This window comes from Papilio polytes, unplaced genomic scaffold (genome assembly GCF_000836215.1).
Source record: "Papilio polytes unplaced genomic scaffold, Ppol_1.0 DF821845.1, whole genome shotgun sequence".
Classification (NCBI taxonomy): Eukaryota; Metazoa; Arthropoda; class Insecta; order Lepidoptera; family Papilionidae; genus Papilio; species Papilio polytes.
Genome location: NW_013527359.1, coordinates 2,351,511 through 2,375,837, shown reverse-complemented (window position 1 = coordinate 2,375,837; position 24,327 = coordinate 2,351,511). Strand labels below are relative to the sequence as shown.

At 32.2% G+C, this 24,327-nt stretch overlaps 1 protein-coding gene across 1 annotated transcript in view; it reads left to right on the top strand.

Moving 5' to 3' along the window:
• The first annotated feature begins 1,193 nt into the window (after positions 1-1,193).
• Positions 1,194-24,327, top strand: part of LOC106107791 (GTPase-activating Rap/Ran-GAP domain-like protein 3) — a 39,693-nt gene continuing 16,559 nt past the window's right edge. Inside the window, exons 1-2 of the mRNA XM_013288794.1 lie at positions 1,194-1,822; positions 22,440-22,509. Of these exons, the coding sequence (XP_013144248.1) occupies positions 1,638-1,822; positions 22,440-22,509 (255 nt within the window). The 5' untranslated portion in view covers positions 1,194-1,637. The remainder of the gene's footprint in view (positions 1,823-22,439; positions 22,510-24,327) is intronic.

The following is a 24,327-nucleotide window of genomic DNA, read 5'->3' as shown; positions in this document are numbered from 1 at the left end:
CAGAGTATTTTAAACAAAATCTACGTTATACGCAAAACTACATAAAGGTTTCAACTTTTAAACTTTACAGAAGAGAAGGGAAAGGTTTCTGATTTTGAATTGACTTCGAAAAAAAATGTATCATTTATTACCAATTCAATATTAATTAGTTACAGCTACAATAATTACGACATAATGAAATTAAAAGAATGTCGATAATACTTAGGACGCGGACGTCCGGTATCAAGGACTAGTTTTAACATATACGTAACAAAATCTCTAGAAAAATAGAACAAAATTTATAAAATTTATTTTTGATTAATACTATGACTAGAGTGCAAATGTGAATTGCCATAATATCGATTAAACTTGAATGCCCTATAACTGCTACTTTATAGAGACTGTATAAATAACGGCTACTACAAAATATTACACGAGCGCATACATTTCTTATTAAATAATGCTGCATTTTTGCTTTCAATTGCGTAAACTCAATCGAAGGATTTAATGTTTTTAGACCAAGACATCGTAAAGATTAAAGAAATAAACTCTCATATACTCAGAGCTCCGAGCACGTATTTACGTTTTCCAGATTTTTAATACGCCTCTCTCTTCCACACCAATACCATATTCCTATAAATTCTAAATACGTGTAAAACAATCCTGAAATACAAATATGTCAATAGCATTTTAAGAATATTTAATTTAGTTTTCTTGTACAGTCAGATGCATACAAAGCTTCAGAAACTTATATACTTTCGGTTTCATAAAAAATGTAAACACATATACGTCCGTATGCTCACGACCATAATAAATACACGTTATTTTACGTGTATATGTATTTTTAAACCTTTGAGCATTTACAAGTTACATGTGTCTAAAGATTTCTAAACGTACATGATATATTTATGCAGCTGACTGTACTCTTTTTTTTAACAAAAGAATAAATCATAATATTGTTACAACATCTTCGCTTTGTTTTAAAATTACAACTTTGTGGTTTGGAGGTGCAATGCGGAGGGACATAATCCTTTGCAGTTACATACAACGTAAACAGTTACCGCTTGCGCCTTGCGCTATAACTTTGTCATCAGTTTTGACAATGACATACTTTCGGTTAAAACCTGCGCGAAAATTCCCAAGTGAAGTAGCCTTAGGGGTATGACAGTATAGTGACGGTCCTCAGCCCTCAGTCGCTAACCGGCGCTCGGGTAAGCCGTGTCTCCGCCAGTATTCTAACGGCAACGAAAACTTGACTATCGAAACATGTAATTCGTAAAGCTTCTGAAACTTTTACGACTATTGATATTTCATTGTGAACGTTAGATTAATTAATTATAATGTAATTAGTATTTTGAAGTGAAGTGAAAAATTTAATGACGATAAATTTGCGACGCGAAAGTTGGTATAAAAAGTAACCGTCCCGTTTATAGAAAAGTTATTAACAAACTTTATATCTGCATATTTCTTACAAATTAATGTGACTAATCCGTGTATTAGTTTCCGTATAACTAATAACTGTAAATCGTTAATATTCAATTAAGAAATAATTCAAGCGACATAATAAATTTAAAACAAGTCATAGTCTGGCGTTCTATTAAAAAAAAAAACCACTGCAGGCTGCATTCAGCCAGTAAAGTTAGAAACATTAATATCGGATGGTTTGCGATGGTCACGCGATGCTGTGCTTGGAGTCGCTGGTGACGAGGTGGCGGGAGCGGGGCGAGCGGCGGGGCAGCGGGGGCGGCGGTGGGGGGCGGCGCACCCGCTCCCGCAGCCTCTGCTCCTCCGCCGGCGATGGCAGCTTGCTGCAGCTGCTTCATAGAAGGGCCAGCAGTGCTATGTAAGTTTACAAACAAAACCACACGCGTAAAGCATAGGTGATGGTGAAACGCAAAGGGACACAAGAGCACCTCAGTATATCGTTCCGTATTGTCCGTCGGGCACCAGCATGGGGTGGTAGTCACCAACCAAATTGCCTTTCTTACATTTTAAGATAATGCCATTATCTTTATTGCTCTAAGAACTTGAACTAACTTAATTTGTTACTAAAGATAAATTAATGTTTATATTAGGCTTGACGAAAGGATTTATTTAGTCGTTTCACTGAGTACATTAATTCTGTCCTACCAGGCTCATGACCTGACAGAACATTTGAAAGTCGTTGGATTCAGACGGCTTAGGGCGATTGTGGACAGCTTTATAACAAATATCGCATTTTTAAAGGCAAAGGGTCAAATTAATCAACACGGCATGAGGTTAAAGAAGTGACGTACAATGTTACTACAAACAAATAATTGGGGTATACATAAAAGAAACACAGATTCTAATATAAGGCAACTTATTCACAACGAATATGCATTATTCTATAAATTAGGCAAATTGACAACATTCACGAATTTATCGAAAATAGCTCAAATTATCAAGATTTTATTGAAATGAGAAAATCGGCATAGGGAATGAAGACATTGTATCTAGCATTTTCATAAACTTTTCGTTAACACATTTTCATTATATAAATTAAACGCATTGAGTTGTCTATGCTAATATTATAAAGAGGAAAGATTTATATTTTTGTATGTATTGAAATAACTTAAAAACTACTAGGCCGATTTTAGATTTTTTTTCACCATCAGAAAGGTAATTTATCTGTGAGGAACATAGGCTATATTTTACTATTATTAATGTTTAGTAATTATTAATAAACAGCGTATTTCTGGACGCCGGCGTTAATTTATTATATGTTAACGATCAATAAGTTTGCTTAATGAAAGCAGAGAGCTTTGTATTATGAAGCGTTTTACATCTCCTAATCCCTCATAACGTAGCAGAAGCCAGAAGATTTACGGAAGTTGTAAATTCGAAGACGGCGGGCGGGAAATTGTGCTCTTATTAAATCGTCAACGGGCGAAAATACGCGAGCCAATAAAGACAACAATCTAATACTGCCGCGATGTGGAAATTAGTTTATATCACGTTAAACATCAAGTGAAACTTAAAACACATTTTATCTAACATCGAAATGCCAAAAAACCCGCCTGACCCAAAAAAGTGTTTACAACTTGAAAATAGAGGAAAATCTTGATAAAGAATGGTTTATGGCGAGTATTAATTGCACGGGTAGAGTATTACCGTCAACTAATAAATAAATCTTTAGACGAACAGCGAAGAAAAGGCTTATAAATGGCTGAAAAAATAGCGATTGCAATTGTTTAATAATCTTCAAGATCTCGTTAACTTTATGAACTAAATAAAAGTTTTGTTACGCCCCAAAGTGATGCTATCTTCAAAAGCGCTTCATTACTTTATTACCATCATCAGCCCATCAAAGAGTTATGTGTTTCAAGTCCCCAGGTATACGAATTAATAATTTAAACTTCTAATAATGGAGTTAATGTACTGAAAACTATATCATGTGCATCGCTGTCTTCCTTTGTTAACCCAATTCTTTTAAAATACAGGTCAATTACATCTGGATCACCCGCATATAACTGTAGATACAGGCGATAAGATCGGAGTATCGTAATACAGTTACGTGACATACGAATAAATGATACTAAATTTAATCTAACTCGGTAGTTATCGTTAGTCTAAACAGAATACTGACCTAGACAATAGACAATAGACAATTTAATATTAATAGTATGGACACCATCGCTACCATTTGACGTCATTTATAATCTGTTGTCGAACCATAAACATGTGACATCGCGTATAGTGTCATGACGTCATTAAAATGCTAATTCTAGTTGCAAATTCTATAGCATGACTACGCATGGTTAACTTTAATGCATGTGTTGAATTAAATATAAGTTTACAAACACATTTGTTTGACATAATTTGATTAAATGGAAATTGGCTTATTTTAAACTACATTGGTTTCTATGTGAGTTGCAATTTGATCAACATAAAATAAACAATAGCCCAATACAAGTTTGTTCAATCTTTCCTAGTGTCACAATTTGGTGTTTGTTTGCTTCAGCCTAAATATTAGAAGTAATCTAAGGGTAACTTCTCTTTACATTGCTGTATTAAATAATTAAACTGTATTTCTATGTTTGTGCGATTGTATCAGTTTGTTGTGCTCCATTAACAATGTATACGACCCGTTCCTTTTGAACCATTATGATTTAATCAGAGGAGTTTGTGGTTTGTTGCATCTCATTGCCGATTTATTTGGTGAATTGACCCACTTTATGGTATTGTTAAAAGTAGGCCAGTGGTATGAAGTCGTTACGCATCTCTTCTTATTGTGTCGTAAAAATCCAATACGAAAACATTACCGTCATTACACCGCACCGCCGAATACGAACTTGAATTATGGCTCAGTCGGAGACTTTAATATATTATTTTTTCCTTTACTATTTTAACTTTAAAAATATCAGGGTGGTGAGATTAATTTTGTATGTTTTTATGACGATCTTAGCTTGGTTTGTGCACTCACCAATAAATGAATTCAGTAAACAAAAATTTTGATGTTCTCTAGATTTAATCTTTGTACTTCCTTTTTCATTTACAAGCATTGTGTATCGTATATGTGCCGATGTTATATGATATTGTGGCGGTTATTTTAAACCGCAGAAGCATATTTTATTACCGGTAAAATGCGATCTGTAGTTTAGAACACATACACAATCTTATATATTTATCGAGAAATTCAACCGCCTTTCGATTTTTCTTAGTTACATTAATCTCCAAGTGGTCTCTACGGTTTAATTAAATTTACGAAGGCACGGGTCAGTAAATCTCTAATCAGTGGATGGGTTTTCGTGGCTGCAGATCGATCGGTCAAAGTCTTATCTTGCTTGAAATTCACTTTTTACCTCACAGCGGTTAAATATTGAGGTGTTTTTGCTTAAACCCATATAAGAAATAATATAATGAACCCATAAACAGTTGTTAAACTTTTCTAAATGCACCAAGTAGCTTATGTGTTTTTCCAGTATATGTACTATATCTATACTGAACATGGATATCCTTTGAGCCGTTCTGAAGGTGCCTTCTAACAAACATCCATCCATCCGTCTAAACATACGAATTTATCGTATTACTAAAAAGTAAGATGTTATAGTCTCTGTTTTGTCAACGGTAATTTAAGGGATGACATGCATCATTACAAATGTTGAATGGAATTCGGTATGTTTGTTCTTTTTATACAGAATCAAATGGAACATGTAAGAACTTAATAAGTAATATTATTACGCTGCTATTAAAAGGTTAGAATACGTTTTAATTTTGCAAATCCACGTCGACATTTTGTTAGAGGTGTACTTTACAAGGTCGTTCTTTACAACTTCGCTGAAACGTCAATATGGTCGATAAATATTCGTATAGACGGCCAGTCTTGCAGTATGCAGTACTTTATTTTCGTTCTGTCTATTTTACTGTGATATTTCGACTGAATATTACTTAGAAATTTTTATTGCCCGAATACTTGGTTACAATTGTCTCACACTATCAAATATCTCAAATAATATATGTGAATATTTGCAAATTTCATATGAAAATATTCCCAAGAACTTATCTCGCGCCTCGCCCTATACGATCTCATCCTTGTACCGTGAAATTACAAAAATCCAATTACGGCTACGCGACGATATATTGATGGTATTTTTCACTGTGAGAAGTTCAATAAATGTTTTGTAGTGGCCATACGTCCGTTACTGGCGCGGACTGTTTGATTCTTAATTTAATATAATAGTTTTTACAATAACATAATACCTATCAACTCCAGAAGTTACTTTAAAGTAAATGATATAGAAATAAAACGACACCAAATATGGCGGTTAGTAAATCAATCATCATTATTAAAGCATAACAATGTTAACAGTTATCGTATCACGTTTCATTTGTTTTCCATTTGATTGGCGTTACGTTATAGGTTACGCGAGCTTTAGCGGCCGCTAATTACGGAAGCCGGACACGAGCAAAGCATTACAGTTGGAAATGAAGTAGCTATTGAATTTGCACAGTTCTACTTTAATAAGATGCATTGTTAATTAAATTTAATTACTTGAGCAAAACTTTGTAGTATTGACGTATTTTATGACCATTTATACTCGTAGTGTTGCCAACTTAAATCATCTTATAATCGTTAATTATTGGGCATGTATCACGAAATTGATTTGTTATTGTTAATATTATCAGCAACAATCAACGACTGTTAGATAAGTCACGAAAATCAATAATTTGTTTTACAAGAATCTAAATAATAATTTACTTTTGTTCTTATACTGTAATCTTTGATGCATTTTTATAATGAACGGTTAAAGTACCTATATCAAATTATTGATATAAATATATTCTTCAAGGTTGTCATTTAGAAACAATATAGAGGTGCCGGTCAACATTGTTTACATAACAAGGGTTGTCATAAAGTAGGTGTGCGGTCCACGCCGCCGGCAATTTGACGCCAGCGCCCAAATGAAATAAGTGCGGCTGACCCAATTGCTACTTCGATTAGTCTATTACGAATATAAATCAAATTGATATCTACCATGAAATAAAATAACAATTTTGAATCTAAAGGAGAAATCTTTTAATATTTTATTTTATCATTACTTAGTGATTTATTAGTGTTATGTTGTCCAAGTTTCAACGAAATAAAACTCAACTTACGTAGTTCGGAAACAGATTTCATGAAGTTATCGAACCAAAAACGTTACTGGATTGTTAAGTGTAACTGGGAGACCAACCATAAATAAATCTTTATTTCTCTCCCAAATCTTCAGGCTAAAACTTAGTTAACTAAATTATTATCCTTACGCTTGAACCCGCTCGATAAATCTTAAGTGAACTATAAAAGATCTAATAAACTTAAGTTATAGGAGGATTAAAATAAGAATATATACTATTGCCAAAGCTAAAAAATGTCAGGATAAAAGCATATTCTGCTAAGACGCGTCTCCGTGAATATGTCACGCATAGGAATGAGCAAAGTAAGGGAATTTATAAAACAAAGACTCAATACGCTACCATTTGATTTAAAGTATACTTATTTAATCTTTACTTCAATTTTATTTCAATTATATTTCAAAATTGAATTTCGCATCATCTTTGGGATTAGCTTCGCTTTGTAATTATAGATTAGCTACAATTTCATCGAATAAAAACTCAAAAGTGGTTGTATTTTCTTAATAAATATTTAAATAAATTGTTAGTGCAACAAACTTAAACAGAGAATAAGATCTCAAAGTATTTTCAATTTAAGATAATGCACCATCTCTAAGCGCTAATTTAAAAATAAAATGTCATCAAAAATTTGGTACGATGCCAACACGAGGCATTTGCTACGTGAATGGAGAGCTCTCCTAGCCGCTTAATACACTACCAATGCACTTCTATGTTAATAAAAATGCTAACAATATATAAAAGTCTATTTAGTTTTGGTTAATGTTTAATTATACCAATATGTATTACGCTAAGACATTTAAACAGAAATATTTTGTTAACTTAATAGATGTCATATTTCGACAGTAGACACGACCTTAGTTGTATTTCGATACGAAAAACAAAAGAAATGTGCAAATTTAAAATCAAAGCGAGTCAAATGAGCCGCTATCAGATCGTTAAACGTTCCCTCGCGACCTATCCGTTATGTAATACGAGGTCGGACAATGTTACATAAGCTAGCCAAGGGGGAAATTTACTGCATTTTAACTCAGGTATAAAATATGCAATATCATAAGTCGAACAACAAGCTTGCATTTGTTATTAGAAATATACAACACATTATTAATGTGTGCATAATTGTGCTTAAACTTTGACAGAAGCTTACTTAACTTCAAAAGTTAGACTACACTATGTAAAAATTTGCAAAATATCTGCTTTCATTTACACTTTGGAGGATTATCCGATTTCTTCTCTGCCTTTGTCATTGTTAAATATATTATTGAACATTTACTTTTCTTTTAGTAACTTCATGTAAAATGAAAATGAATTCCGCAGGCCTTAAATATAGTTCAGAAAAGAAAAAGCCACTTTAGCTTTATAGTGCTAGTTCCCGTTACTTAGACTTTATTTGAGTTATTTTTTAAAGGTTTTCTTATTCGTGTAATTGCGTAAAGGTTGTTTAATTTGAAGGCGATACAAAGCTACAATATGTATAATAAGGCAATAATTTTTTTAAAAGCCTTTAATAGCCGAGTAATGGATAAATAGCTTTATGAAAAATTAACTTTCGAGAGATGAATAAATAAAAAAAAAAACAAAAGAAAGTAGCCTATTTGTACTTCCAGACTATCCTCTACGTCTATGACTTTCATTGAGATCCGTTCAGTAGTTAAGGCTACAAACTCTAACAAACATCCATCTAAACTTTCGCATTTATAATATTAGTAAGATTATATTCACCGATTATCGTAAATAGCGCAGTGTTATTGACATTTGTTTTCTTTTCTTTTTTAATTTCCGTTATTAGCTTTCAGTCGACAGCTCCATTATATTTACGACTCGTTCGACTTTATGAAAGTTATTAAACACGCTTTGTTGGCTTTAAATATTTTTTTCCTTTTTCTTTGAAAGCGTCTCTTCAAACGAAATTTCGTCTAAATGAAAAGCTTCCAATTAAATTATTGAACCTGGAATTTTGTTTTTCTTTCATACGTTATTCTTGTATTATGCTCAATTGTTTTATTAAAGGTTGTTAATACTGAATTACAGATTATTTAATTCTCGCAGTTATTTTGAACATTCTTAAGAAAGATAAGTAAAAGTCTTCTTTGCATAAAAATATTTAAACAATTACCTATAGACTCCTAGTTTTTACGCAATTTGGTAAATGCTAGCAAATAAACCAACAGAAAATCCAAATAAACCTTGAAAGAACTTAACACCTCATTACATTTAAGTATGTTTTTTAAGAAAATTGTTATCTTCGATAAGAAATTTCAAAATGTACACCCAAATCACAATAGTCCGCTACGCTAATGTAAATAAATGGTTTATTCCAAACCCTTCCCGTCTGCTAGAAAACCTTCGATTTTATGTTAACGCCTCTTTTGTGTTTAAACTTGTATAGAAGCTCACATTCATCGCATCAGCAATTCATTCTATTGGAAAATGAAAGGCTACTGAATGCCCTTGTTTCCTTTAACGTTAACAGCAAAGGGATGTTCTGTGTTAACTAAACGACCAGCCTTCTATACCAGATTAACTAGATTTGTCTCTCTTTTAATGATTAACTACCACAACGAGGGTTGTTTAATTGTCACGAAGGGACATATTTAATACTAAATGACGCCCGCGACTCCGCGACTCGCGATGTGGAATTAAAAGAAAAAAAAGTGAATAACCTATTAGTTCTTTCAGATTATCCTCTACATCTATGCTAAATTTCATCTAAATCCGTTCAGACGTTAAAGCTACAAACTCTAACAAACGTCCATCCATCCATTTGTAAAATTAGTATGAAGTAAGATGGAACTTATAAGAGTGCGCTATATATTTTTTTAATATCTGTAAATAATCTGTATCCAATCCTCGATGTATATTTGCTCGAAGGTATCAACTACAAAATAATTAAATTATAATCCTTTTGAATCTCTTTCCTCGTGAATGGAACCTGACCTACTTGCGGAATTAATAAATTTGAATTTGAAACTCTTAACGGCTTGGATCCTTCTTTAGACGTAATTTATTTCTCTACTTTGATTTAAGAGTTGAATTTGGACACTATCAAATAAAAAGACTAATAAATAAATTTAACCAATTAAGGTTACGATGTAATTTAAATTTTAAACCTAATAAAATAAACCTAATCTTAAAATCTACCTTCCCAACAGAAGGTACTCAATTTGTCTGTATTTTTTATTTGTGTTACGGCATTACTCCGCTCCTGGTGGATAGATTTTGAAAATAGTTTTGTTATCCAGAAGGTAGTGCTTGCAAGTGGGTTCCATTTTTTGTTTATTTATTTCTATATAATATCATAAGTGCGCAAGTTTAGATGCATGGATGGATGTTAGGGATCGTAGCCTAAACTCGATCTCGATTAAATTTGGCATAAATGTGAAGAATAGTCTGGAAGAATACATAGGTATTTTTGTTTTTTTTTTTTTTTTAATTTACGCAGCCGGAGTCGCGGGCGAAAGCTAGTTAACACATTGAATTCACTTTCTATGTTACTAGTTATAATGTAATGATTTTTCATATCAACTGAATAGGTTATACTACTCGTAAAGGCAGCTCTCTAGCAGCGTATTTGTATAGAACAAACAAGTGACGGCTAATGAATTGACTCTGTATACTGCAGTTAGTCTGGTGTCGCTTTGATTTTCTGAGTTGTACATGTCCTCAAATCAATTAACATACAATTGTACCACAATCATCTATACTCTATACTAATATAATAAAGCATAAACACACACTACTTTGTGGCGAAAGATGTCATTAATCACAGCATAGAAAGGTTATTATGGTAACGGTAATCGTAGTTGGTTTGACAGTGGTAGAGCCCGCTTTTACATCTTCGCACGAATGGGCCGGCTCGCCCGGTGCAATACCACGACCACACAGAAGACAGGCGTGAAGTGGGTGCAATTCCGCGATTCGTTTGATGAGGTGCCGGAGGCCTAATTTTAATTATTTTCCCTTTCTACCCTTTTCTTAAGAGGAAAGGACGGGAAGGAAAAGTGGATTTACAGTGGAGGAGACTCATAGGAAAATGAAAGGTCCTCTTGTGTGTCTTCTCCATCATTTAAGGGTAGGCAACGCATCTGCGTCGCTTTCCATTTCGGTGGATTCATGTGGCCGCTTGCTCGTTTACCACCTTATATTATAATAAAATCGTTATTAAAGACATTTCCAATTGAGAATTTGACAAATATAAACAATAAAATTAAGTTTTCTTATAATTTTACACGGTTGAAGCCGCACAGGAATAACTAGTCTAGCAATAGGTTCTTAATTAGTGTTTTACTTATTAAGCTAGTGTACTAACAAAAAAGATTTATGAGGACAACAGAACGTAGAAATTCTTTATAAAAATTCTTATGAAAAGAAAAGACTCAAAATGTAATAAGAACAAAGCAAACGTTTGCGTGAACGTCTTGCGAAATATTTGCATATTTGCCAAGTACGTGCTAATTAAAAGGAATGACTAATGACGTCACTGTTTTATTAAAACCTTATTCTAATTACGTAGAATAATGTAACATATATGTTAATTTTTCGCCTGCCAAATAAGTTGATAATGAATTTATATTAATCAAAGATTAATTAATTAAACGATGTATTATTTTATTGTTATTCTAGTCTTTCCCTCCTACCAGCTACCTGTATATAAAAGAGTAAACTGATTGACAGACTGAATAATATAACAAGGCTTTTCAGCGCATGTCGTTACTTACAGCTATTCATGAGAGGTGTTATTCCTCCAGCAGAATTACTTAAAACTGATTTGTATTAGACTTTCTTTAAAAGTGTTTTCTGTTAACTGTAAACCCCGCGCGAACGAAGTCGCGGGCAACATCTAGTAATTAAATAAGTAAATCAACACTTACAAGAATAAACATCCGAAAACTTCCAAAGGGTTCAAGCATTAAACAAACACCCTGTAAAAGTTTGTTTAACTAACTTTTACTATTTACAAACATAAATTTCAAATGCTTTCAGGAAATTACGTTATCTTCATCCAATCGGAAATGCCGTGAAATAGAACTGCGAGATATCAGATACGTAAATTTTATTACGTGACCCGTTTAATCTTTTACTTTACAACGATTTGTTCGTTACACGGACGTGTGGTTAGATTTTTAATCTACGAGTATACTTCTATACTATTATAATAAAGCGTAAACACACACTTCTTTGTTGCCTAATATGTCAGCAATTACAGCATATTTTTGAATATCTTTTTTGACAAAAAACCCTACACTTATGTCACGCTTTAGACTATACATATATTTTCACGCCATTAAACTTAGGGGGTAATTATTTTGGATAAAAACCCTTATGTGAGAATGAGACTATAAGATGATGCCATCATTAAAGACGCAAGGTTATCATCATGTTGCCATTTTGATATTTGTAATTGATAATTTGACACATGTAAGCAATATAAGAAATTTTTCATAATTTTATGCGGATGAAGTCGTACGCGAACAGCTAGTGTAAGAAATAAAATGTTTAATTTTGTTTCCAAATAAAACATTTTGATATCCAACAAATCTGATTCATTCTGATTCTTTTCATTTGTTTATAATGTTCGGTACTAGCTTTCGCTCGCGATTTCGTCTGCGAGGAATTTAAAAAAACATTCAGTCTACGTCTAAAGTAAATTTAATTGAGATTCGTTCAACAGTTTAGGCTACAAACTCTAATAAACATCCATCTAAACTTTTCCATTTAGAATATTCGTAAGAGTAAGATTTAGAATATAGGAAAAAAAATGTCAATTCTTGAAACACTTTCAAACATTGCTCAACCCTTCAGGCTTCAAGCAATCTGGATGGAATGAGGTCCGAGTATAGTTACAAAAATATTTCTGATTCAAAGGGTAATAATAGGTTAAAATTATTAGAAATGTTACACTAGAGCGGTTATTAACCTTTTGGTAGTATTTCTAGAAAATTTCTATTTAAAGTTAACATGGCTGTCGACTAATATTTTCCATTAACCTACTTCCAGTTCATATAACTTGAGAGTTGTAAGGACTCCAACAGCGTAGGTGTTTTGTAGCTTCTATTAATTACTTGTATTGTTATTTTGTTGCTTTCAAAGAAGGACCATTAGCAGTTGTCGGAAGTTTTAAAATATTTGTTTTTCGTCTAATCTTCTAAGTAACTAAAACCTTATATTCATATAAAACTTGTTATACTTTAATGAGCAATAATATCATGGAGCTTTTTATAATATTCTGATTTGGCAACATCCTGTATTATTATATAACATTTTCTTTGTAAATCAATGTCAAGAATTCTTTCTTTTATTTTTTCCCTTTGAACATTTCTCTGTTATTTCGAAAACAAGTGAAATGTTGTATAGAAATAAGTACTTTTCAGAGTTGAACATAAAGATAACAATCATGCTTAGACCATGCTTTGCAACCAAACCAATCAAAACTCTTTAACTAATTGAAGAAACATAATTATCAATCTAGCCGGAAGAAGCCGGGCTGCCTTAATAGTATTACAAACCAACTACATATCTCAGATTGAAGTTTGCGTGTCAAAGGAATTGAGCTGAAACGTTTAGAGAGAATTTCGCACTCTAGTTTATAGTGAAATTGGAATACGTGGCAGAGTTAATGAGAAATCGTCAGAGGTCACTGATCAAAAGACTAGGTGAACTGCATCGTCCGTGGCAGACAGTTGTTAGCGCCGATTCCATTGCACGCAAAGCTATTTCAAATTAAACTCGCTGGAACGGAAATATATTGCTACCTATTTCGATTTTTTTTTAAAACTGTATAGTTTCCGCATTCCAATTTCAAATCCAAATAAAACGATATTTTTTTAATAATAAAATAAATATTGCTATCTTAATCTCTTTCAAATGGAATGAAAGGGACTGAGCAAAATTATCTTATAGTTGTACTGTTACGGCATTAAAAGACCTTGTGCTTATCGAGTACTTCACATAAAGTATGCGTATACCATGACTGATTTCTACCTACTAAACGAATTGACTTGTGTCTCTACCACATTTAGTGTTTTAGTAGGTCACAATTGTCAAGCCATTTTTCATTATTTAATTGGAATTTGTAAATTAAGCAAAAAGTATATTATTTTCTATTTAAAGGGCGTCTTTCGTTCAAGGTCGTTACGTGACTTGAGCACTTTAGCCGTGGTTTTTTCTCACTCCACTGACGTTCTCGAGGCAGCAAGATGGGCTTTGACAAAACGGGTCATCGATATTGAATGGGGGAAAAATCAAGTGTCATTCTTCGTGAAGTTATTAAAAAATCTTAAGCATCTAACAAAACCATACTTTAGTAATCCTCACATTTTTCAAATCCGACGTTCACCAAACAGTGTAATTTTATATGAGACGAGCTGTCGGCCGCAAACTCATTAGCGCTAATTTTGACCACACGTTACATCAGTTTGACTGCGTGGAATTAAAAAAAATAGCCTATAATATGGCTAACTATGTCAACTACCCTCCAGTTAAAGTCCCATCGAAATCGGCCTAGCTGCTTCGGAGATAACCCGGAACCAACGCGGCTTGCGGACAGACAGACAGATAGACAGACAAAAATGTTTTAACTGCGATTTTCGTTATCAGCAACGCAAATACATCATCTTCCAGAAATCCGAAATTTTTCTTTTGGTATTACAAACAGACACTCCAATTTTATTATTTGTAAATAGAAGATGGTAAGAACTGCTTATTTCTTTTGTTTCCGTCTACAAGACAGTATTAAATAAAATCAAAGTATATATATTTTTAACGTTAAGCTACTAATATTTTGTCTAAAGACAATTAAACGTGAGTAATTTCAGGTGCAGCGCGCTCCGTATAAAAGCGACTTTGTAGTTCTTAATGTAATTGGAACATAGTTAGAGCGATGTTTATAGAGAAGTGCTTAAGTTAAAAAGTTTACTTGAACTTCGTACTTGGATATAATAATAATATTTGATTAATTTAAGTAATTTTGGAGAGAAGTAATTATTCAACTTAACTTCATTTTTTAACCTTTGCCAGGCTTAGATATTATCTTCTTCACACTTCTTAACTTAACCATATCACTTTGGTTTACCATTAACTTACTGCAAGTTGGTTAGTGAGTCAGCACTTTACCTGGATAACTTTCTTAAAGTACTACCTTGTTGGAGTAAGAAACTTCGAGAATCTGGTTTCTCTGAAAGTTGAAAAATATTTTATGAGCGTTATTTTCCATAGTTTAATATTTTTTTTACGTTTTATTATACTTTTATCATACATAAGTTTTGTTGCTATTTATAAATTCCATAGTTTGGTAACGGTGTAAGGTAATTACTTTATTTTTAATTTGTTACCAAAAGGAAATTTACTGTAAATTCAATCTTGCTCAGCTAAGCCCAGCTCCAGGTGTCACGTCGGCGATGTAACAAGTTTCTTCGTGTAATTGAATTTTACTCTGCAACAATGTTTGCGGCGCAGAAAATTACCCCATTCATGTGTGTTTTCTAGAACGTCAACTAACAAGCTGTTCAGATATTTTATAAGGTCTGAATTACTGAGAGTGAAACTAAGGCAGTCGCAGTTCCATACAATTTCAAAATTAAATAAATCTATATCTATACTAATATTAAAAAGAGGACATAACTTTTTGTATGTATTAAAATAACTCAAAAACTGGACCCATATCAAAAATTCTTGCACCATTAAAAAGCTGTGTTGTGTCTCAGTAACTTAGAATATTGTAACTAAATTTTTTAACGATGTTTTAATTATATTTTTTTTTATTTCACGCGGACGAAGACGCGAGCAATAGCTTGTAAAATATAAAGAACAGTAATTTAAACATTGCAATGAAATACAAAAAAAAAAAAGGGTTTTAATTAGTTCATATTTAGTAAAAATAAAAGGCGTTTTTAAGTAGAGCTTAAGTGATTTATTACTTAGCCTTTAACACAACAAAGTTTAAACAGCTTGGAAATAGAAGTAATGGATGCTACGGATCGGTTGTTGTTGGATACAATGTTTGCAACTTTATTATATCGGTTTTCCGTTAACCTATTTCACCATGTTGTTCTTAAACTCAATAAACCACCACTCTAGCGAGATAACTGCCCGCTTTAGTTTTCAGATACCAAAGTTATATGTGGAAACTTCTAAATGCTAATAAACGATACACCTAAGAGATTGGATATTATATTGGTGCAAAATTTAAATAAAATTGAGCAAACATCATGGGAAGTTATATTTTTAAACGCTGCATTAAAGTACAGTAAGAATTAGTGTACAATTTCATATTAACGTCTTTAACTACACTTATTTAGTAAAAACACAAAGACATAATTTCATATAATCTCTTATTTAGGTCAAAGCTCTAAAGAACATTGAAAAATATCATTTCACTAGTGCTTTTCATCCAAGGTCACGACGTGACCAAAGAGTTTTTGGGTCGAGTTTTCTCGCTTAAAGAATCTGCGGACAAACGCCTAAGAAATACTTCATCGATATTTAAAGAGTAGAATCTGCCAAAAGACAATTACTATTTTCGAGAGTCCAAGCTCAAACTTAAACTTAACGTTCACGTTAAACATTTTTAACTTTAACTTTGTTAAGTTAAAGTGTATGTATTTAATAGTTGTTATTCTCGTTAAGTGATAGTATCTCGGGAAGACGATAAACCCGAGACGTCTGCAGGAAGGATATAATTTATTTGGGGGCCCGAATTTAATTAACGTGGGTATTGTGTTCGAAACTCGGGTAAGGAAATAATTATTTGTACTTTGATAACTTCAAATCATGTCTTGAGTTTAAATGCCTCAGAACTGATACTCGTAAATTACGAAAGTCTGTCATCAACGTCAATATAAGATTACTAAACTGTTGAAACTCCAAATAAATAACTTTAGCAATTCTAGTCGTTGAATACTAATAATGAATAACAAACAAGATACGTACTTTCATTTTGTTCTTTTTTTAATTGCTCTGCACAAAAAATGACGATGTATTTTTCATAGAACCTCACTTGTTATTTACAACCCTGTGCTCGTCTATAGAATTCCCCTGACTTTTCAACGCACGTGATTTGGTTTACGTCGAGCTACGTTGTCTGCATTTCAAATATTCTGTTGTTATTTTTTTCTCTGCGCTAGGCTAAATAGAATGACAACTTTTGCATTTTTAGTGTCAATCAAAAAGCTGAACAAAATAAATTACACAATGTTTTCTTTTCGTGAAAAAACAACTCGAAGAATTTCAGTTTACTAATTCTAAGTTGATACAAGTACAGTTTCTAAAGAATTAACTTTATTTTTCTAAATTATGCCCTTTTTGCTCTTTTATAAGTGTCCTGTGGCAGCAATTCTTGGCATTGTCCTTAAATGTGAATTCTTTAAAAACTCGATTCAAATATGTCAGCGAAGCGCTTCCAAGAGCTGAGCAGCCGAGAAAAAGACCATTGATATTGAATTTAAGTGGCAACTGTCGAGTGCCATCGCGATAAGAACACGCAACGATATTACAAAACCTCTGCTTTCTTTGTGAAGTTATAGCACAATTAAAAACATTGTATTTACAAAAAAAATAACCGTGAAGTTACGAATGTATGCCGTGTAGCTTTTGTTCAGTACTAAAAATGTGTTTTCTTCTCTTCGGCAAAAAGATATTAAAAAGTATAACGCAATTAAGAGATAGTGCTAGTCCATAAGGGCAACTGCATTGCGGATTTATTGCATTATGACAAGCTTTTAAGGGTCGTGTTAAATAGTTTAGTTTGTTATCTTATATTTAAAAACTAAAATATACTATTTCTACTTATGTTCTCTCTTCCATGTGCTATTGAACCAGGCGAGCCGGCACATTCTACCACTGTAAAAGGTTAATTTAGTTTTATATTCGACTGCAACCAGATTACCTAATCTTTAAATTGCTAGCATTAAAGGGACTAGATTTATAGTCTATAAATTAGATTAATTATTTTTAGTTAAAATTAACTATTAACTAACTATAAAATAAAATTAATTTTATCCAAGTAGGTATATACAACCAGTTATGTTTATCTTTTGTTTTTGACATAAACTGTTAAAGGCTGATAGATTTGCTTAAACGGGTCGTTCTTTACGCCGCCATTTACAGTATTCTGTAAATTAAAAATATTTACTTTTTCGCTAGTTTGAAGTGTCATCGTCCCGGATGAGATGGAAATGTTATAAAATATTTTTAATCTATTTTGCAATGGTGGAATCGCGGTACTCGTGACCTTATGGAGAGTAATTTTATAAAATGAATTTCCAAGGATAAGATGTTACAAATAAGAAAAAATATCAAAGTTATTGCTATTATGTTATTGATACACATAGTGTATTGAGTTTTTGTTTTATTTCATGATACGTATCGTGCGAAATTGGAATGCGACTGCTTTTTTCTCTTACTACAAGATTATTACATTAGCCTCGATTATGACGCGATAAAAGCGACGTAAACATGTCGAAGCCTCACTCTCCAATCGATTACCATTTGAATAATTTTACTACGGAATAATTCCATTTCATTTATATCTATTTCTGCAAGTTCATAACGTGTATACTTCTGACGAAAACAAGGAAGTATTACGAATATTTCCTTCACTACATTAATTTTGTTTTATCTCAAAGAATTTGTTTTTGTCACAGGGAAACAAAGGGAAGGAAATGTTGGAATGACTTAGATACTAAACATAGCCATTATTTTTATTTCATTGAAGTTAAGTAATGAGCTTCTTTTATATGCATTTGCTTGTACCTGAATTGACATTATTGTATACTGTTGTCTTTGGAAATCATTCAATTCGTTTGATTAAAGCATTTTTTTTTATTTCATTATTTCCATAAAATTATACTATATTATATTATACATTAGTCGTTCCCGACAAACCACTTACGTGGTTTGTTAGCGTCGCCCCTTTTAATCATTTATATATGGTAGAATCTCCTGCAAAATTACAGCGAAATAAAGAAAATATATATATGAAGTACATGCAACAAATTAAAACGTATTTCGCTTTCCTATAAGTAGCATTGCGATAAACTGCCCTTCTTTTTATCTTAAATCGAATTCGAAATCTTTCTTTTGCTGTTGCGAATCTTACACTGTGCTATCACTTTATTCTATGAGTATTCTTTGAAAATACTAGTTTGTTGTCGTATACTTCTAAATTAAATTAATTTATTAAATTATCTTGACAATGACAATATTTAATAGTAGATGTAAGTATTAACTTAATAAATATTATACCAACCATACATCTCTCAAACCAAATAGAAAAAAGCTAAACGAAGTCTTAATGATTATTAAATTCATTTATTTAAAAACGTTTCGATTTTTACGTACGTACAAAATACCGTTTTAAATGAAATCCTTAATGACGGTACCGGTTTCGGGACAAAAGATGTTGGTCCGAAGCGCTTTATCCTCTTTTAATGAACCCAACTCCCGCTATGCAGTATGCTCTTTTTGTATTGTTAACTGAACTAGTTTTAATGAACTATTTATTAATAAAATTGATTATGCTTTAATATTGGTGGAGGCGAATGCAGCGCCAATACAATAAATAAAAAAATTAAATGTACATGCATTCTATGTTTCATAGAACGTTCTCATCATCAACTTGCCCTTGTCTCTTATGGAGGGTCGGCACAATATGTGCTGCTCTCCTATACATTTAAAGCCGTCATATCTAAATCCACTCCCTTCTTAAGCATATCCTTTTTCACACATTCCATTCATACTTTCTTCGTTCTTCCTCTTCCTTTGTAGCCATCCACATTCATTCTACTTCTACTAATACTTTCTGGTTTATGTCATAGAACGTTCTAGTCTAAAAGATATGGCGCGTATATCAAGCCGAACAGATTTCAGGTTCTATTGACATCCTCCCTTAATCCCAGAATTTTATCCGAGAAATTCACAGAATAGCGTACCTGGATACAATGCAAATGTACATGCAAGCTTCACAACCTTCAAACTTTAACTGAAACTGAGCTCATGCCGAAATTGAAGCGAAACAAACTTTATTTAAAACGTTTAATTAAAACTCGAGTGACATACCAAAAGGTTTAGAACTACTGGACTTTCATATTTTAAAAGGAATTACTAAAGCTAGTAAAGAAAAAGTATCCACTATAATAGCTAATAGTACTGTTCAATCATGTATAAGTAGGGGTTGCTTTTACCACCAATATCCCGTAAAAACATTCATGTTTTACGGCTTATTTAAAAAATAATGAAAGACGAATAAATTATTAATTCAATGGAAATTATTATTTATTTCATTTGAAGTATTTGGAGACCGATATTAAATTATTAGGATTTTATTTCAAAGACTAAAAAACTAAAGATAAAAACCGTTTAATCTTTGATCGTCTAGTCTATCTTCAAAGCTTTAAAACTATTTCAATTATACTTGTCCAACTTAGAACATTCATCTTACTCCGTAAAACTTTTAATCAACATCAATTGACTTCTAATATGAACTTCAACAATAGATCGTGTCTCATCAAAATTCATACTAGACGGTTGGAAAATTCCATTCCAACTAGCGATTTATCACCAGCTCACTATACTTACCCACCGGATTGGTTACAATCTATGCTTCTATACTATTATAATAAAGCGTAAACACACACTTCTTTGTTGCCTAAGATGTCAGCAATTATAGCATATTTTTGAATAATTCTTTCTTTAATAACATGCCCTACACTTACGACACGCTTTAGGCTATATATTTTCACGCTATCAAATTTAGTGGGTAAATAAATTGGAAAAAAAACTTATATTGTGGGAAAGAGACCATAAACTACGAGCTGCCAACATTAAGGAAGCAAAGTTATTATGGTAACGGTAATTTTGACATTTGCAATTGAGAATTTGACAAATATAAAATAAAGTTTTTATAATTTCATGCGGGTGAAGCCGCACGGGAATAATTAGTAAGCTATATAGTAGTAACTATACAATAGTTGAAAAACGTCCAGAAACATGAAACAGCAACTAACAGCAACAGTTGCGCTAATAAACATGAACATGATATACCCTAAAGACCGTATCCTCTTTTGTTAATTAAAAAAAATACTCTTTACATTATTTGCAAAGAAACAAGGTACCTTCATAAGCTGAATTAAAATGTTTTATCGAAAGTACGGTTAAATAAATTATGTTGAACAATCAATCAATTCTCAATTAACTTATAATGATTTTATGGGTAATTCACTCTCAATACCTAATAATTAAATTATCAAGGGCTTATAACAAACTCAAATAACTATAATCTCAAGCACTTAAACATGGTAGTTAAATTTCAATTAAGTTGTTAGTAACTTTTAGTAGACAACATCCGTCTAACTTCTCAAACTAACACAGTTTGACTTCGCTCTTAATATTAGACCAGACCTTTTAGCACTTCTAATTGAATACAAGAGTTTCAATACATTAAAAATAATTAAAAAAACCTTGAAAGAACAATAAAAACTTATGTTACAAAAGTAACTTGTGGTTGATACTTACTGATCATATTGGTAACATTGTTATAATAAACTAGCTGTTCCCGTGCGGCTTCATCTGTATGAGATTATGAATAATTTATTTTATTGTTTACACTTGTCAATAGCAAATGTCAAAATGACATGCCATGACAAACCTTAGCAATCTTTCTTTCTTGATGTTGGCAGCAACTGATGGTCTCTTTCCCACATTAGGGTTTATATCCAAAATATTTACCCCTTAAGTTTAATGGCGTGAAAATATATAGCCTACAGCGTGACGTAAGTGTAGAGCTTTTTATTAAAAAGAGAATTATTCAAAAATATGCTGTAATTGCTGACATCTTCGGCAACAAAGAAGTGTGTGTTTATGCATTATTATAACAGTATAAAATAGCAAAAGTACCAGGTACCTGGATCGGTCAATATGCCTTTTGTAATCTCTGCTCACTCTTCAGAACTACAAGCGTGCTAAACACAATACGAAGAAATGCGTACCCCAAGTTTAATGGTATAATTTATAATGTTATCATGAATATATGTGGATGTATTCAGGTTAGAGTTGGGCTTTGTGCGAAACCAGGTCGCGTTAACTTAAAGGGCTGTTGTCTCTGACGTAACAGCCTAAGAAAGGCACCAATACAAAAGGTCACAACAATTTTTCACATTAATGTATTTCTTTGTAAGTTAATTTATTGTTTGAAACAATTAATCGATTTTATTAACAGCTTATTTAATTTACTTAATGTGAAAAATCGGTTCCATTTTAATTGTTAAACTTATTAAGTAGACGATAGAACGTAATCATTTTTATTCAATGCAAAGTGTGATGGAAGTCAAGTAAGAAATGATACACAAATAAATAATAATTCATATATCAAACATTAATAATATGTTAAATCCATTAGCAACAAACATCAGAAATAAACAATTATTCACACGACGCTAACCAATCTGTCCCAGTCAGTTTGGACAAATTGCATTGTTAAAGAGCGTAGCGTATGGGTCTGCTGGATAGAAATATTGTACTGGTAAAAAGTCCATATATTCTATATCTATGTATATTACACGAAACTTTTGTAAGAAAAATTATCTCGTAAATCATACTAATATTATAAATGTGAAAGTTAAGATGGATGGATGTTTATTAGAGTTTGTAGCCTAAACTGCTAAACGGATCTCAATGAAATTTGACATAGATGTAGCGGATAGTCTGAAAGAACACATAGGCTACTTGGTTTTGTATTTTTAAATACCACGCAGACGGAGTTGCGGGCGAAAGCTAGTAATAAATATAATAATGCAGTAATTTTAGCGAAATAAAATAAAATTTTCTTTTGTCAACAGCTCATCGGCGAGTGAATTGATCTCACGTCGCGGCGTGTTCTCTCGGAGGCAGTATGGATCAGTTGAGCAGGTAAGTCTTATGTGTCTTAAATGTTAAGGCTTGTCCTGATGAAAAACATGCATCACAACGGTAAGAAACAATAACACACTTCAAATATTGATATAAGTAACTTCTTACATACACTACTAAGGAAAAGGTTGCTATAAAACGTTTGCATCTTCTTTTAAAATCGTCCTCCATAAAATATAACATTGAGTCACGCTTAATTTTTTTGTGTTAAATGTCATTTTATATTTGTTAACTTTTACACAATGCGCGAAGGTAATTACTGAAGTGGGTCACGTTACATGGCTTCAACGAAATTTAATGTCACATTATGGATAATTAAAAGTTCTCGACTGAATGAGGGTAAGCGCGTCTACTTTATGTTGACTGTGTGATGAACGGGAAAGTTTTTTTTTTAATTTAATGAGTGTCTTTTATGCCAGTAACATAATACTTAGGCAAACGTTTTATTTTGCGTCCAATTATTTTTTGACAAAGTTTTTAAAAGCAATTAAACGTATATTCATTATTACTTGCAATAAATGAAATGCTTATTGAGTCTCTAAAACATAGCATAGATGTAACATTTGCTATAACAAGAAAGAAAATCTAAACAAGCCTTTGTGTGGGAATAAGGAAAAAGGTAAACTGTTAGTCCAATCATCAATCACACAACTTTTTGCAAAGTAACCGCTGTGTGTATTATTTACACTTTGAGACTAGATGTTTACGTAATATCATACAAGAAGTTATCGTTGTATTTTGTATTACATGTGTTTAGAATATTCCTACAGACATTTACCGGAAAAGTAAAAGCCGTCGTCATGTTAATCGTCCCCTAGATAACCAAACAGATCTCAGAGATATAAATTAATACTAGGGCTGAGCGAATATTCAAAACTCACTATTTATTTCGAAAAGTCAATCGATAATTCGATTCGACAGATACTCGCACACCCTTAATTCATACAAGAACTTAGAGATGCTTCGTAGAGGTGGCGTAGTTTTGTAGCCCCACACAACAGAATGACTACGACTACGAGCTACGCTTTGAAAAATCACTAATTATACTACCCAAATTAGGTACTTAACTTTCTACAACACTAACTGATTATATATTTACTAATTATCCGACCACAAATTTGTGTTTACCACAATGCAATTAAATAAACGATTCACTCAAATCTCAGCCACATTAATCATGCCACGAAATGGCTGTAACAATTAAATAGTGTGTTACATATGTGGCTTTTTCAATGTTTTATTGGATGCTAAATATTGAATTAAATAACTATAACACTTGAGCAACTCTAAAAATGTAAAATTTACATTTATTTAAATCGCGTAGATATTTCTTTGAAGTATCGTAGAATGACGCTACAACTCTACTACGAGCTACGTTTTAACAAATGATAATACTTTTATGATATCTGTATTTATTCTGTATATAATCATCAAATCGTATTGTGTAAATAAACATCTAAATCGTATATTTGACTATTTTGTTGTCTGTACGTTTTTTTTTATAGCAGCAGGGGGCAAACGACCAACGGATCGCTAATTATCAAGGGCTATTGATTATTTTATTGATAGTAGTTGTTTGGCTGTTTAGTGTTTGCCTTAATAACCAAAGTTTAAAAAATAAATCCGAGCTAACAAGGATCGAGTTCAATCATCTTTTATTGTTCGAGTTTCCAGAATTCATTAATAACAAGACAAGTAATTACAACTTTTACAACAAACTCATTTCCAAATCAATATTATTTTAAAGTCAATAAAAACAAAACTCATTACAAGGTTATTTTATATCTTACTTATATTATAAATGGAAATGTTTCCATG